This window comes from Dermacentor variabilis, chromosome 3, assembly GCF_050947875.1.
Source record: "Dermacentor variabilis isolate Ectoservices chromosome 3, ASM5094787v1, whole genome shotgun sequence".
Classification (NCBI taxonomy): domain Eukaryota; kingdom Metazoa; phylum Arthropoda; class Arachnida; order Ixodida; family Ixodidae; genus Dermacentor; species Dermacentor variabilis.
Genome location: NC_134570.1, coordinates 200,971,425 through 200,984,553, shown reverse-complemented (window position 1 = coordinate 200,984,553; position 13,129 = coordinate 200,971,425). Strand labels below are relative to the sequence as shown.

The 13,129-nt window shown below is 49.7% G+C and overlaps 1 protein-coding gene across 1 annotated transcript in view; it reads left to right on the top strand.

Moving 5' to 3' along the window:
* Positions 1 to 12,919, top strand: part of LOC142574988 (uncharacterized) — a 108,158-nt gene extending 95,239 nt beyond the window's left edge. The window contains exons 5-8 of the mRNA XM_075683963.1: positions 4,165 to 4,325; positions 4,446 to 4,610; positions 10,679 to 10,862; positions 12,718 to 12,919. Of these exons, the coding sequence (XP_075540078.1) occupies positions 4,165 to 4,325; positions 4,446 to 4,610; positions 10,679 to 10,862; positions 12,718 to 12,919 (712 nt within the window). The remainder of the gene's footprint in view (positions 1 to 4,164; positions 4,326 to 4,445; positions 4,611 to 10,678; positions 10,863 to 12,717) is intronic.
* Positions 12,920 to 13,129: the final 210 nt, after the last annotated feature.

The window sequence follows — 13,129 nt, the reverse complement described above, 5'->3', positions numbered from 1 at the left end:
GGTATGATTATCATATATACAATCATAAAACTGAACAGCATACATCATCATATGGGCACATATATATACACTGTAGATATATTTAAGGAGTTTCAGTGAGACTCGTGGCCCGCAAGGACGCTAGCAGTACTTTACGCGTGCGTAACGCGCAGGTGGTGCTTTGCCACGGGCCGACAACATGCTGCAGTTCCACGCTAATGTTACGTTGAAGGCGTAGTGCCCCCTTCATTGGCTATTTCTGTGAGGCATAGCGGCTGCAGTCGCTCATAACGTGGTGCAGGTTATCAAGGGCGTTGCATTCAAAGCACATTGGCGAGTGTGTCAGTTGCGTCTTGAAGGAGTTTTTGAAAGCGACGTAGAGTCTGATGCGGTGTAGTCCTGATGGGTATCGTGTATTGAGGCCTCGCGGAATGTAAGTCACACGCTGGATCTATTTTGTATAGGAGTCCACATTGATGGCTTCCATCTGTCGATAGGGATCGCTGGAGACGCCAAGCTTGTGCTAAGACCAGTGTCGTCGCGACCTTTCTTTAGAAAGGTATCTGGCCCATTTCTCTCGAAGTGTCGCACCCAGATTTGGCAGCACGGTCAGCCTCGACGTTACCTTGTACTGCGCGATGGGCTGGTAACCCTTGCAGCCCAACACCGTGATACAGTGCGGAAGCTTTGCTCCACAGGTGTCTGATTTCTATTAAACGTTGTTCCGGCGTGCGTGGCGACTTCATGGCCGCTCTTCAGTCGTTGAAGATCCCTGATGACTCAGTTGTCTGGCCTATGATGTAATTAAAAGATACGGTAAATACGGTACTAATACGGTAAATCTTCTAGCTGGTGCTGACATGCTCTAAAGCAAAATATGTCAGCGCTGGACTTGGTGTCTTTCTTTTCCTCTGGAATGCAGGCACGAAAGTGATAAATGACAACGAATTTCCTCTTTGGCTCCATCGGCATAGATGCGCTTTTATAATGCAGCGGGATCAAGCCCCAAACTACAGGACCACTTTCTGCAGGAAGCGGACGACCAAGCACTCTGGTAGCGAAGCGCATGTGGGCGGGCAGAAACTCGTGATACAGAAGCATTGGAGCTGACATGCGCCGGCTTTCTAGAAGAGTTCCTGCACTTGATGTCTTTCTTGGCAGGCCGAGGCACACCGTCACGGCTTCTGTATGCTCACCAGTGACTGTTCTTTTGTCAGTTTCGCCAATGCTCTGTAGCACAGGAACGCTGTATCATAGAAGATCTTCTCATAGAGAACAATACCTGTGTAGCAGAGCATTTACGGAGTAACCCCCAATGTTGATTTATAGCATACGGAGGATGCTCACACCTGACCAAATTTTTTCCGTTAATGTTCGAACGGGGGGTGTCCACATCAATAATCTGTCGATCGTCACGCCCAAAAACCTGTGACTTGACAACGTGCTGAAAGGGAAAGTGTGCGACCTTTAACGTGCAGTGCCAAATATCACGCCTATGAAAGCAATGCAGCACACTTTTCTGGTGACGTCTTTAGACCTCATGCGAGTAGTTTTTTTTTTCTTCAATAGATTTGATAGCTGACTGCACTCTTATTCATAGGGTGCGTCTGTTAGAACCACAGCAACTGTGGTTCTAACACAGTTGGCTGTCTTACTGTTTCAACTGCATATAAAGAGATTTAAATCGATGTGGGAATGCATTTAGCCAGTCCGATCAGAGAGACGGTAAATAAGGTCGGACTTAAAACACCACGCTGGGTGTAATATACAACTCCTCGATGCAACGTGTGCGGAACTGGCACCCTTTCTTTTGCGGAAATGTATACTGACGATCAATCAGGTAGTCTGATGCCCCGCATTACATACTACCGCCAACTCTAACGAATTTCAGGCCGTAGAAGATAGCCTCGTGAGTCACGGGATCGAACTTTCCCTTGCTGTAGAGGAATACGCAGATAGCGATGCTACGTGCAGCTTTGTTGAGTTTTACGCAGTTCACAAGGCTAATCACGTTGTCTATGGTGCTGCGAAGCTTTCTGAGCCCTGAAATTGGCGGAGGGTATGTACATTCATGCTCATCAGCAACCAGTACGGGCGCATCAATATAACTTTCTGTAAAAGCTTGCCCACGCAACTAACTGGACCGATTGCACAATATGAGATTGTGTATGTTAGAGTCTTGCCATAAGACTTTAAGGCGGGCTACTTGGTTTGAGTTCATTGTGGAAACTTTTGTGCACACTGAACCAAGACAACAAGAAACGGACACAAAGACCTGCGCTGATCTTTGTGTTCTTGTTGTCTTCATTCAGTGTGCGCGAAACTTTACACGATGCAGTCTTCCCAGGCTTGAGGATAGGGATAACGCGAGCTCGTTTCCAGCAAGGTTCACGGCGGCCATTTTACCAGCTCGCATTGAATATGGTAAGAAGGCCACCTTTGCCTTATCGCGTAAATGCGCTAACTCTGCGTAGCTGACACAGTCTGGTCCATGAGATGACGCCTTGTTCACCAGCCCCAACGTGCCAAGTAGATCCATGATCGAAAAAGGCTCGTCTGGTTCAGTAGTGCTCCCGCTCGCTGAAGCCTCCTGTGCTGCTCGAGTGAAGATTGTCAGTGCTGCTGCAGCACGGATCTTAAAGCAGAAAATCTCCGCCATGTCCAACTCGCTGCTGTTACGAGATGGTGCAGCAGATTTAAAAGCATGCAGTTGAGTTGGCGCAATCTTGAGGTGGCCCGCAATGCTTCACATTCTGGTCAGCGGTTTTCTGGGGTCAAGTTTGGAGTAGGAGGCCCACCATTGCCCTTTGTGTGGCTTGTCAACGTGACGTTGGATATGTCACCCAAGCCTGAATAGCCTAATTTATCTATTCGGGTATATACATAGTGGCGCAGGGCCACTTCAACATACCCATTGATGCACGTTGTGTATTCAGGCATATACGCAGTGGTGAATGCCCAGTTGCGCATATCCAGTAGCCTAGGTTACCTATTCGGGCATTTATGTACATAGTGGCGCATGGCCAGTTGCAGATATCCAGTAGCCTAATTTCCATTCGGACATATACATAGTCAGGCATGGCCACTTTCACATATCCATTGACTTACGTTATTTCTTCAAGCACATGTCGAGTGCTGTGTGCTCACTTCCACATATACAGCGACCCAATTTCCCACTATGGGCATATGCCCAGTCGCCCATGCGCAGCTCAGCATATCAAGTGGCCCAAGTTGCCTATGCAAGCACAAAACCTGTTGACCAAGCTTAACGATTGGCAGGATACCAGCGGCCTTCATCCGGAAGGTGGGGGGAAGTGGCGAAGAAAGCTTCGCTTCCTGCGTTTCTACTTGAGACGGAGGCAACTGTCGGAGCCTCGAAGTTTCGTGTTCTGGGTCACCACATTGGTCCGCGTACTTATGACGATGAGGACATTGCTACGATGTTCCAATGAGCAAAAACAGGGGCATTGCCTCTGTTCATTCATGTCGTGATACCGTCTTTCGCTGAACATTGTATAGGCAATGACATGCTTAATCGCTCAATCCCTTTTGCATCCTCGTGATGCGCATGTTTAATCTCAATGTTACCGATGATATTACAGCTGATAAAGAAGAATTGTTTACTGTTCAGAAACATGGGGAAAACGAGGTAAGCTCTAACCACTCAGAAGGTCATGCGGCAGTGCTGAAATAGATCGTATGGTTTTATTCTATGCGAGAAAGTCACCAAACCTGCATATTTTAATAGGGTTGCGTCATTACTTTACAAGGTTGTACTAGTGGCATAATCCAGTACATTTGTTTCCCTTCCACTCGTCTAAGCAAGTTTGATGTGATGAATTAAAGCAGCCTCAGCCGGCGTAGAAACAACAATAGAAACTACAAACTTTGAGTCCTTGCAATGTTCATAAATTGTAACGGCTAAAGGCACAGCGCGGGCTTCGGTGACAAAACACAGATGAATGCAAATAGATCTTTATATTCCTCACTGAAGTAGGAGTCTCGTGATATAGATTTTTCTTGTGGGAAGCTTTCATTTTTGGTATTGTGCCGGTCCACGTGGTCAACCTGCGCTTTCTACTTCGCCATATTTTACAGGCAACCGCAAAGCGAGGGAGTCAAAGAAGTACAAGCGCCGAGCAGCCAACTGAGTGATTCACTCCGTCACGCATTTCATTTATTCAGGATGCCCGGGTTCTACGTCTTTGTGGTTACAACTATGGCAGGAGACTATGTTGCTGTGGAGTTCGGCACGACCATAGTTGACTACGGCCTCGACAAGGCCATCACGCCTGATAAGGCCAACCAGCTGACGACTTTTTTATTCTCCGGAGAGCTTGCGGGACGTCTCGGGATGTCACTTTTGACAGATGTCTTCCCATTCAGCCGCCGTCCACTTTATGCTCTCAGTTTCTTGTGCATGTTCACCTGCATGAGCGCACTACCTCATGTGTCAAATTTTCCAGGCGTTGTCTCGCTGTGTGTGGCCCAAGGTATCGCGCAGGGGTACGGCTTGTGTATCAAGTACATACTTGTCGCCGACTTCCTTGGTGTGGAAAGGACGGCGGCTTCCTTCGGAATGTCTGGCGTTGCCATGGTACCACTCTCAATCGTCAGCCCCAAAATATTAGGTGAGTGCAAAGTGGGTGCCACGCTGTTTTACAATAAGTAATCACACAGTGATAGGTGCGAACATATGCAATCGGTGCTCTGAGGCAGTGAACTTGGGGAATAATCACATATTTCCCGAATACTGAGTTAGGTATGTAACTCTTTATTGGGCGAACTTGTGATGGCCAGGAAAAGAAACACTTAAAGCACAGTATCATCGAGCAGAGTGGTTGGACCCTTCAACCTAATTGACCCGCCGAATATATCGGCTATTTATGGAAGTATCACTCCACCTTTAGAGCACTGGTCTCGAAACGTATTGCCCACAAGGCCGGATTGGCGACCAGTGGCGTTGTTCAGACCCAGACAACCAGGAAAAAAGACAAATCGGGAAAATAAATTAGTAAACATCACCTATGGTATTGGGAATGTATTATTAATTTTATTCAAATTATTCTACGTGCTTTCTTCAAGTAATTCCTTATCTAATAGTGATGACCTTCTGTCATGACGCCACGAAAGCGAGCGAAATGACTATTATTTCAGACACGAAAGTAAAATATTAAGTCATGATAAAGTTTCATAATAGTGCTCCAGAACGCCCAAAGGCCAAACTATCCGTACGCTTACCGGCGCCGTAGGAGCTTGCGCTCACGCGCTTCACGCATGCGCAGATGGCGCAGAACAGATTGCACGCTTCGAAGTGCGGTGCGAGCCGAAATATTATCTCCAGACAAAATATGGGTTCTCTGGCAACCTCACAAAATAGGAAACGATGTCTACAAAGGCAAAAATAGTGGGCCAAGTGGGCTCACGTCTAGCACGTTCAAACCTGCATTACTTGCGAGACGCACCAAACGCAAGGCGCGTGGGTGTTAGGTTTCGCACGGCGGCACGCATACATGTAGCTTAGCCTTTAATAAGACCTGAATATTATTGTGAACGGAGCTGATGAAAATGATGTAAATAAATTGATGTAAATTTAGTACACGATTAGAGACTCCCCGGGACAGCGGAGTACTAGTACGACAACGAAAGCACGGCTCATTGTGATTCTGCACTAGTATTCAACTGGTGTCCATGGGTGTCTTTCACGCTCGAAGAAACACTTTGAAATCCCATTATTGAGCAACAGAAAGCCCTATCGTGAGTTTTTCATGTTGCTCTGCAATTTCCTCATTGACACTTTTCATGTAGTTATATTTAAGATATCGATAAATTAAGGCTGGTTATTCAATTAGGCTGATTGCCAAACATAATCCGAGTATGTCCAAGCGACGGAAAACAATGTAACTTTGGTTCTGTCAAGCTACGCAGCATTTGCATATATTTAAATATTGGTGCACGATAGTTGGGACACTCTGTATAATACGGCATACTATTAGAGTAGCCTTAAACCGGAAAGTTATAAATTGCTTCAGTTTGAAGTAGAAACAATACATTAACGAAAACTTGAAATCGGGACTTTTAAAAAACTAAATTATGGGGTTTGACCTGCCAAAAATGACTTTCTGATTATGAGGCGCGCCGTAGTGGAGGACTCCGGAAATTTTGACCACCTGGAGTTCTTTAACGTGCACCTAAATCTAAGTACACGGGTGTTTTCGCATTTATCCTATATCGAAATGCGGCCGCCGTTGCCGGGATCCAATTCCGCGACCTCGTGCTCAATAGCCCGACACCATAGCCACTGAGCAACCGCGACGGGTAAAGCCGGACTTTTTGTTGGTATTTGATGCGGTTCGCTCTTGCCTCGATGCGGGCACCATGTGTTAGCACTCGCCGGTCCCAGGCAAAGATCAAACTGGCTCTGCTGGCGCACTTACACCCACATGTCCCTCTTAGTAGCAAAATAGATACCTTCTACTTATTTGTTCTGTCATTAAAATTTGATTCGCAGTTAAGCCAACAACGGCTATTTGTTAGAAAACCCTAAACTTGCTGGATATCGAGTATATTATGCAATATATAGGCTGAAACAAACAAGAACTAACGATACCCCGGCGGAGTAAGACCGCATCATATTACCGCGAATCTTTGCAGTGCCTGCTCATTCTTCAAGTCTGCCGCCACGCCGCTTCATCGCTTTGTTTGCGGCGCAAGACGCGCGCAGATTTATCCCGATTGATAGCATCGAGACAGAGGTGATTCTAGATTGTTCCAGAATGTTCTCGTACTTTGCAGGCTTTATCTAGAAAGCTCGCTATCAGCTTCAAATTGAGCCCAGACGACAGCGGCGGACATTCTGTTCGACGACCGCCGAGCACACTGGTCGCCTCGCCGCCGCCGGGTAATTCAGGCCATTGTGGGCGCAAGTCAGCCCAATAAACAGTTTCCCGTTGACGAACTTTTGTCCGTCTTCATCGCCTCTGCGACTGCCGTCAGCACTACGTCACATCTGGTGGAGGTGTAGGGTAGCCTTCCATGTTCCGGACGCGGCCTTCAAGTCGTGAAGCCAGCCCTCAGCGCTTCGCACCCGAGGATGAGCCAGCAGCTCAGCGAGCCAGCCGACGTCTCCAGGGAGAGGATCCTGAGTTCGGGACCTTGCCGGACCGCACCAGAAAGCGAAAAGACGCCGCTACGAGTACCGCAACCTCGCCGAAGATGTCGACACCAATCATACTGCAGCAGCCGCGGGGGCCGCAACCTTCAATAGATGACTAGGCGAGGACCCCGAAGAATGGTTGGACCAATTTGAACGCGTGGCATCGTTTAACAAGTGGGATGACGCAGCAAAAATTGAACAGGTATTTTTCTCATTGGGCTCCGCACGCACATGGTACGAAAACCACGAGTCGTCCCTAACGACATGGGAGCTATTCAAGAGGGAACTATTGAAGGTACTGAGCAGCGTCGTGAGGAAAGAAAGAGCCGAACGACTCCTCGAGTCCAGGATCCAGCTGCCAAATGAGCCCGTCCGTGGTTACGTCGAAGAGATGAAGCACCTATTTCGCCGTGCCGACTCCGAGATGACAGTGGAAAATAAACCTCAGTTTTTAACGCGCGGCGTAAAAGTACAACTCTTTGGCAGCCTCGTCCACCAGCCGCCAAAAACAGTCAAGGAATTCAAGCAAGAAGCCAGAACGATTGAGAAGACCCTCGACGTCCGGGCTCGGCCGTACAACCGCCCTTCCTTTGTGCAATCCGTACGGACACGACGACCACCACCAGCGACAACTTGCGGGAAGTGATCCGCGAAATTGTTCGCGAGGAGCTACGCCGATTACTGCCATCTTCCGCACAGCCGCCAGCAGCAACTCTCATGAATGTGGTACGGGAAGAAGTGCAATAGGCACTTGGCACCCCGACGGCCACAGAACCACAGGCCATGACGTACGCCGCTGTAGTACGCACTCAGCCCCAGCGACAACTACTACGTCCTGTCCGACATGAATAACTTGTTCCCTGACACCGCCTACCTGCCCCCGCCCGCCCAGCCTACGAACAACGCTCAAGCCCCAGGAAATGCGACGCCTGCAGGACTTCCTACAACCGGCCGTTTTGCTTCCATTGCGTTGATGCCGGCCATAGTCTTTGTCACTGCCCGCACCGACGTATCCATCTTCGAGTATTTGCCGCTGACGTCCCACGACCACGCTTCGGCCAACCGACGAGTACCTGCGTCGAGAGGAGTACACAAGGCCGTTTCAAATAGGTCGCGAAGCTTCGGGCGAAAAGCGATTAAGTACAGATAGTCACTGACATCAGCATAGGGGGTTATGGGAGCAGCGATTTAAGCGCGACTGTGTTTGGAGGGAACAAACATTGGGAAAGAAAAAGCGTTTTTTTATTCAAACGGGACACAGTTAGATTCATTCAACGAAAATAAAATTCCTAGTCAATTTTATATATTCGTGACGAATTAAGAAAATACAAGTTTAATTTTATTACTAGTAATAAATGCATTTCTTTTCAGCGCCCATCGCTACAGGGGGCGTTGACGTCACTATCACTCGCAATACAATGCACGTATTGAAATGGGCAGAAAGGCGCACTCGTAAAGTTCACCTGTTGAAATACGCTCCTTCGCAGTTCGTGCTTTTTTGCTTGTCGAAGTTTGTCTGAATTTGGTGACGCGGGTAGCTTCATCGCTTCTGAATCTGTTCAGTCAAAAGTAGTGAGTTACGACCGCCAGATAAATTGTGTATTTGTTTTCGTGCGACTGCGCTGGCCGGCGGGCTTGGCATTCGACGATAGGATCAGCACTCGACACCTAAAGCTTTTGTCGGCCTCCAAAGAAAGTATGTTCTGTGCAGGGATGCGATTTCGATAACCGTACGGCTGGGCTTTTCCTGCATCGGTTTCCACGCTGAAAGCTCGAAACGCCCATCAAGTCGAATGGCGGGGCATTTGGATATAGAAGTCAAAGGAAGGACAACAAAACAAATTTCGCGCCTTCGAAAACAAAATGACGTCACTTCTGCTTTTAACGGACATGGCGTCACATTATTTTTTCTTCCGCCGCAAGTGTTCCCACCACATACAGATGGCGCTAAGCCCCATGAACCGCCGATTGACCGCCATGTTTTGAACGTATGGGCTCCTATGGAAGCTTCGCTACCAGGTATATTTACCTTGGAGTACACGCCGAACCGTCTTTCGCGCTCACCATCGCCGTCAACGTCGCGCTTTGCGTTGCCACGCCGCAGCTACGCAGCCGCGGTACGGGGAAGGTCTCCGAGTCCCCGTAGGGGAAACTAAAGACGGCAGCCTGTGTAGGTGAGGTTGCTCACGAACGAAACGCCGAAGATCCTCCACCGACAACGCTTCATGAAGACGCTGCACCCGCTGCGCAGCATGGAGAAGCCCCACTCGCTGCACCGACGCTGCAGAAAACGACAACCCCGACGACGACGCGAACTGCCTTCGAAACGACGCCGCCACCCAGAAAAGCTTCGACAATACGCCCTACCCACGACTCGAATACGCGACGAAGCCGTAACCCGACGCCGAGGGCGACGTGCAATGCAAGAGCCAAGACATCCGACTTAGAAGTGGCTATCGACGGTCGGAAAGTTACTGCTCTAGTTGACACAGGAACCGATTACTCAGTGATGAATGGAACATTCGCTGCGCAGCTGAGGAAAGTCATGAGCGCTTGGGATGGCCCACAAATTCGCACCACAGGTGACCACCTCATTACGCCATCAGGACGATGCACAGCGCGAGTGACTGTCAAAGGACGCACCTATCGTGCGACCTTTGTTGTGCTACCGCAATGCTCCCGCGAAGTGATCTTGGGCTTGGATTTTCTTAGTGAGCATCAGGCGATCATCGACCCGGGAACCGAGCTGATCACGCTTTCCACGGACGAGGCCATCCCTTCGATGAGAACTCTGGGAAATCACTTTGCCCTGAGCATCCTTAAAGAAGTGAGCGTCCCACCCCGTTTAAGCGTTATCGTGACCGTAGGTGCCATGAAAGCCATTAACTCTGAAGGCATCATCGAGGGGAACACGCAGTTGCTTCTAGACCGAGGAATCGGTATCGCAAGAGGCGTCGCACATTTGCCCAACGACCAGGCCGAAGTAAACTTCAGCGAAGAATACCGGCACTATAACAAAGGAACGGCGATTGCGTTCTTGAACGAAATATCCGACTTACGGGATTCCTTCGCCCTCTCCGACCCATCCGCAGAAGATTCGTCTGGCCATGATAACTCGCCCACTTTCGACATCAACCCAGCCCTGCCCCGCAACAGACAAGACCAGATCCGCAATCTGCTTCGAAGTTACAGCGAGTGTTTTTCGTCATCGCTGAAGGTCCGACAAGCGCCAATTGCTAAGCATCGCATCATAACCGACCAGCACGCCCGACCTCTCCGTCAAAGCCTCTACCGTGCATCGCCGCGAGAACGACAAGCCATCCGGAACCAAGTGGAAGAAATGTTTCGCGACGACGTCATCCAGCCATCAAACAGCCCATGGGCTGCACCGGTTGTCCTAGTGCGAAAGAAAGACGGCGCACTTCGATTCTGCGTTGATTACCGCCGCTTAAAGAACAAAACAAAAAAAGGACGTCCACCCTCTTCCCCGCATCGACGACACACTGGACCGGCTCTGCAACGCCAAGCATTTCTCATCGATAGACCTGAAGCACGGCTACTGGCAGATTGAGGTCGACGAAAGAGATCGCAAGAAGACAGCATTCATCCCTGCGGATTGGCTCTTTGAGTTCAAGGTGATGCCATTTGGTCTCTGTTCCGCATCAGCGACGTTTCAGCGGGTGACGGATGCAGTGCTGGCAGGCCTAAAGTGGCAAATTGGCGGAGGGTATGTACATTCATGCTTATCAGCAACCAGTACGGGCACATCAGTATAACTTTCTTTAAAAGTTTTCCCACACAACTAACTGGAGCGATTGCACGATATAAGATTGTGCGTGTTAGTCTTGCCATAAGACTTTGAGGCGGGTTACTTGGTTTGAGTTCATTGTGGAAACTTTTGTGCACACTGAACCAAGACAACAAGAAACGGACACAAAGACCTGCGCTGATCTTTGTGTTTTTGTTGTCTTTGTTCAGTGTGTGCAAAACTTTACACGATTCAGTCTTCCCACGCTTGAGAATAGTTATAACGCGAGCTCGTTTCCAGCAAGGTTCACGGCGACCATTTTACCAGCTCGCATTGAATATGGTAAGAAGGCCACCTTTGCCTTATCGCGTAAATGCGCTAACTCAGCGTAGCTGACACAGTCAGGTTGATGAGATGTCTTCGCCTCGAACTTTCACGAACACCTCAAAAGACTTCGGACAGTACTAGATGCCATCAAGTCGTCTGGCCTAACCTTGAAAGCCGAGAAGTGCCACTTTGCTTATGAAAAACTGCTGTTTCTAGGCCACATCGTTAGCAGGGAGGGAGTACGCCGAGACCAGCAGAAAACAGCCGCTATTGAACAGTTTCCACCGCCGGCCGATAAGAAAGCTGTGCGCAGATTCCTCGGAGTTTGCGCATATTACCGACAATTTGTGAAAAACTTTTCGCGCATCGCCAAGCCCCTGAGCCAACTAACGAAGGCAAACGTGCCATTTAAATGGGAAGCGCCGCAAGCAGAAGCCTTCAAAGAACTCCAGCGCCGTTTACAGTCCTCACCGATCCTCGCGCATTTTGATGAAATTGCTGATACTGAGGTGCATACCGACGCAAGCAGTGTGGGCCTGCAGCGACGGGCTGCAGAAAGTCATCGCATACGCTAGCCGTTCTTTTTCCAAGCCCGAGGCTAGCTATTCGAAGACTGTGAAGGAGTGCCTTGCCATCATCTGGGCTACGTCGAAATTCCGCCCCTAGATGTACGGACGACCGTTCAAGGTGGTCAGCGATCACCACGCTGCTTGCGAATTTGAAAGACCCATCTGGCCGCCTCGCTCGATGGAGTCTTCGCCTCCAGGAGTTTGACGTCACCATCGTTTACAAGTCCGGACGCAAACATTCTGACGCCGATTGCCTCTCACGAGCCCCTGTAGATGCGCCGCCACCGGACGATGATGAGGAGGCCTTCCTGGGACCCATCAGCTCCAGCTCTTTTGCCCAGCAGTAACGCTCGGACCCTGACCTAAAACGCCTCGTCGAGTACTTGGAAGGCAACGTTTCTTCACCCCCAGCCTCATTCAAGCGAGGACTTTCTTCCTTCTGTGTACAGAACGATGTCCTTATGACGAAGAACTTCGCAACGAACAAAACAGCCTACCTCAGTGTTGTACCTGCTTGTCTCCGCGAAGACGTTCTACAGGCATGCCACGACGAGCCGACAGCAGGACATTTCGGGTTTACTCGCACTCTCCGCCACATTCAAGAAAAGTATTACTGGCCCCGCCTGTCAGCCGATGTCGCACATTATGTGAAAAACCTGCCGACATTGTCAGCGACGAAAAACCCCTCCCACACGACCAGCAGGATGGCCCTTTCCCAAAGTCAACGTCTGGAAATAAGTGGATCATCCTAGCAACCGACTACCTGACCCGCTACGCCGAGGCAAAAGCCCTACCAAACGGAACAGTAGCAGAAGTCGCCAAATTTTTCATGGAATGCATTCTTCTGCGACACTGCGCCCCCGATGTACGGACAGAGGGAGAGCATTCACGGCGGAACTAACGCAAGCAATCCTGCGTTACAGCCAAACCAACCACAGGAGGACAACTGCCTACCATCCGCAGACCAACGGACTGACCGAGTGCCTGAACGAAACCATTGCCGATATGCTCGCCATATATGTCGATGCCGAACACAAGACCTGGGACGTCATCCGGCCATTCGTCGTCTTCGCCTACAACACCGCTGTGCAGGAGACCACCCAGATGACAACTTTTAGGCCCGTGGAAGGGAGGCCATGACCACGCTAGACGCCATGCTGCCCAATGTTACAGAAGAAGAGAACGTCGATGTCGCCGCCTACCTTCAACGCGCAGAAGCTCGAAGGCTTGCCCGATTACGAATGAAAGACCATCAGCGAACCGACACCAGGCGCCACAACCTACGAAGACGCAACGCGGAATACAAGCCAGGAGACCAAGTCTCGGTTTGGACGCCCGTTCGCCGCCGTG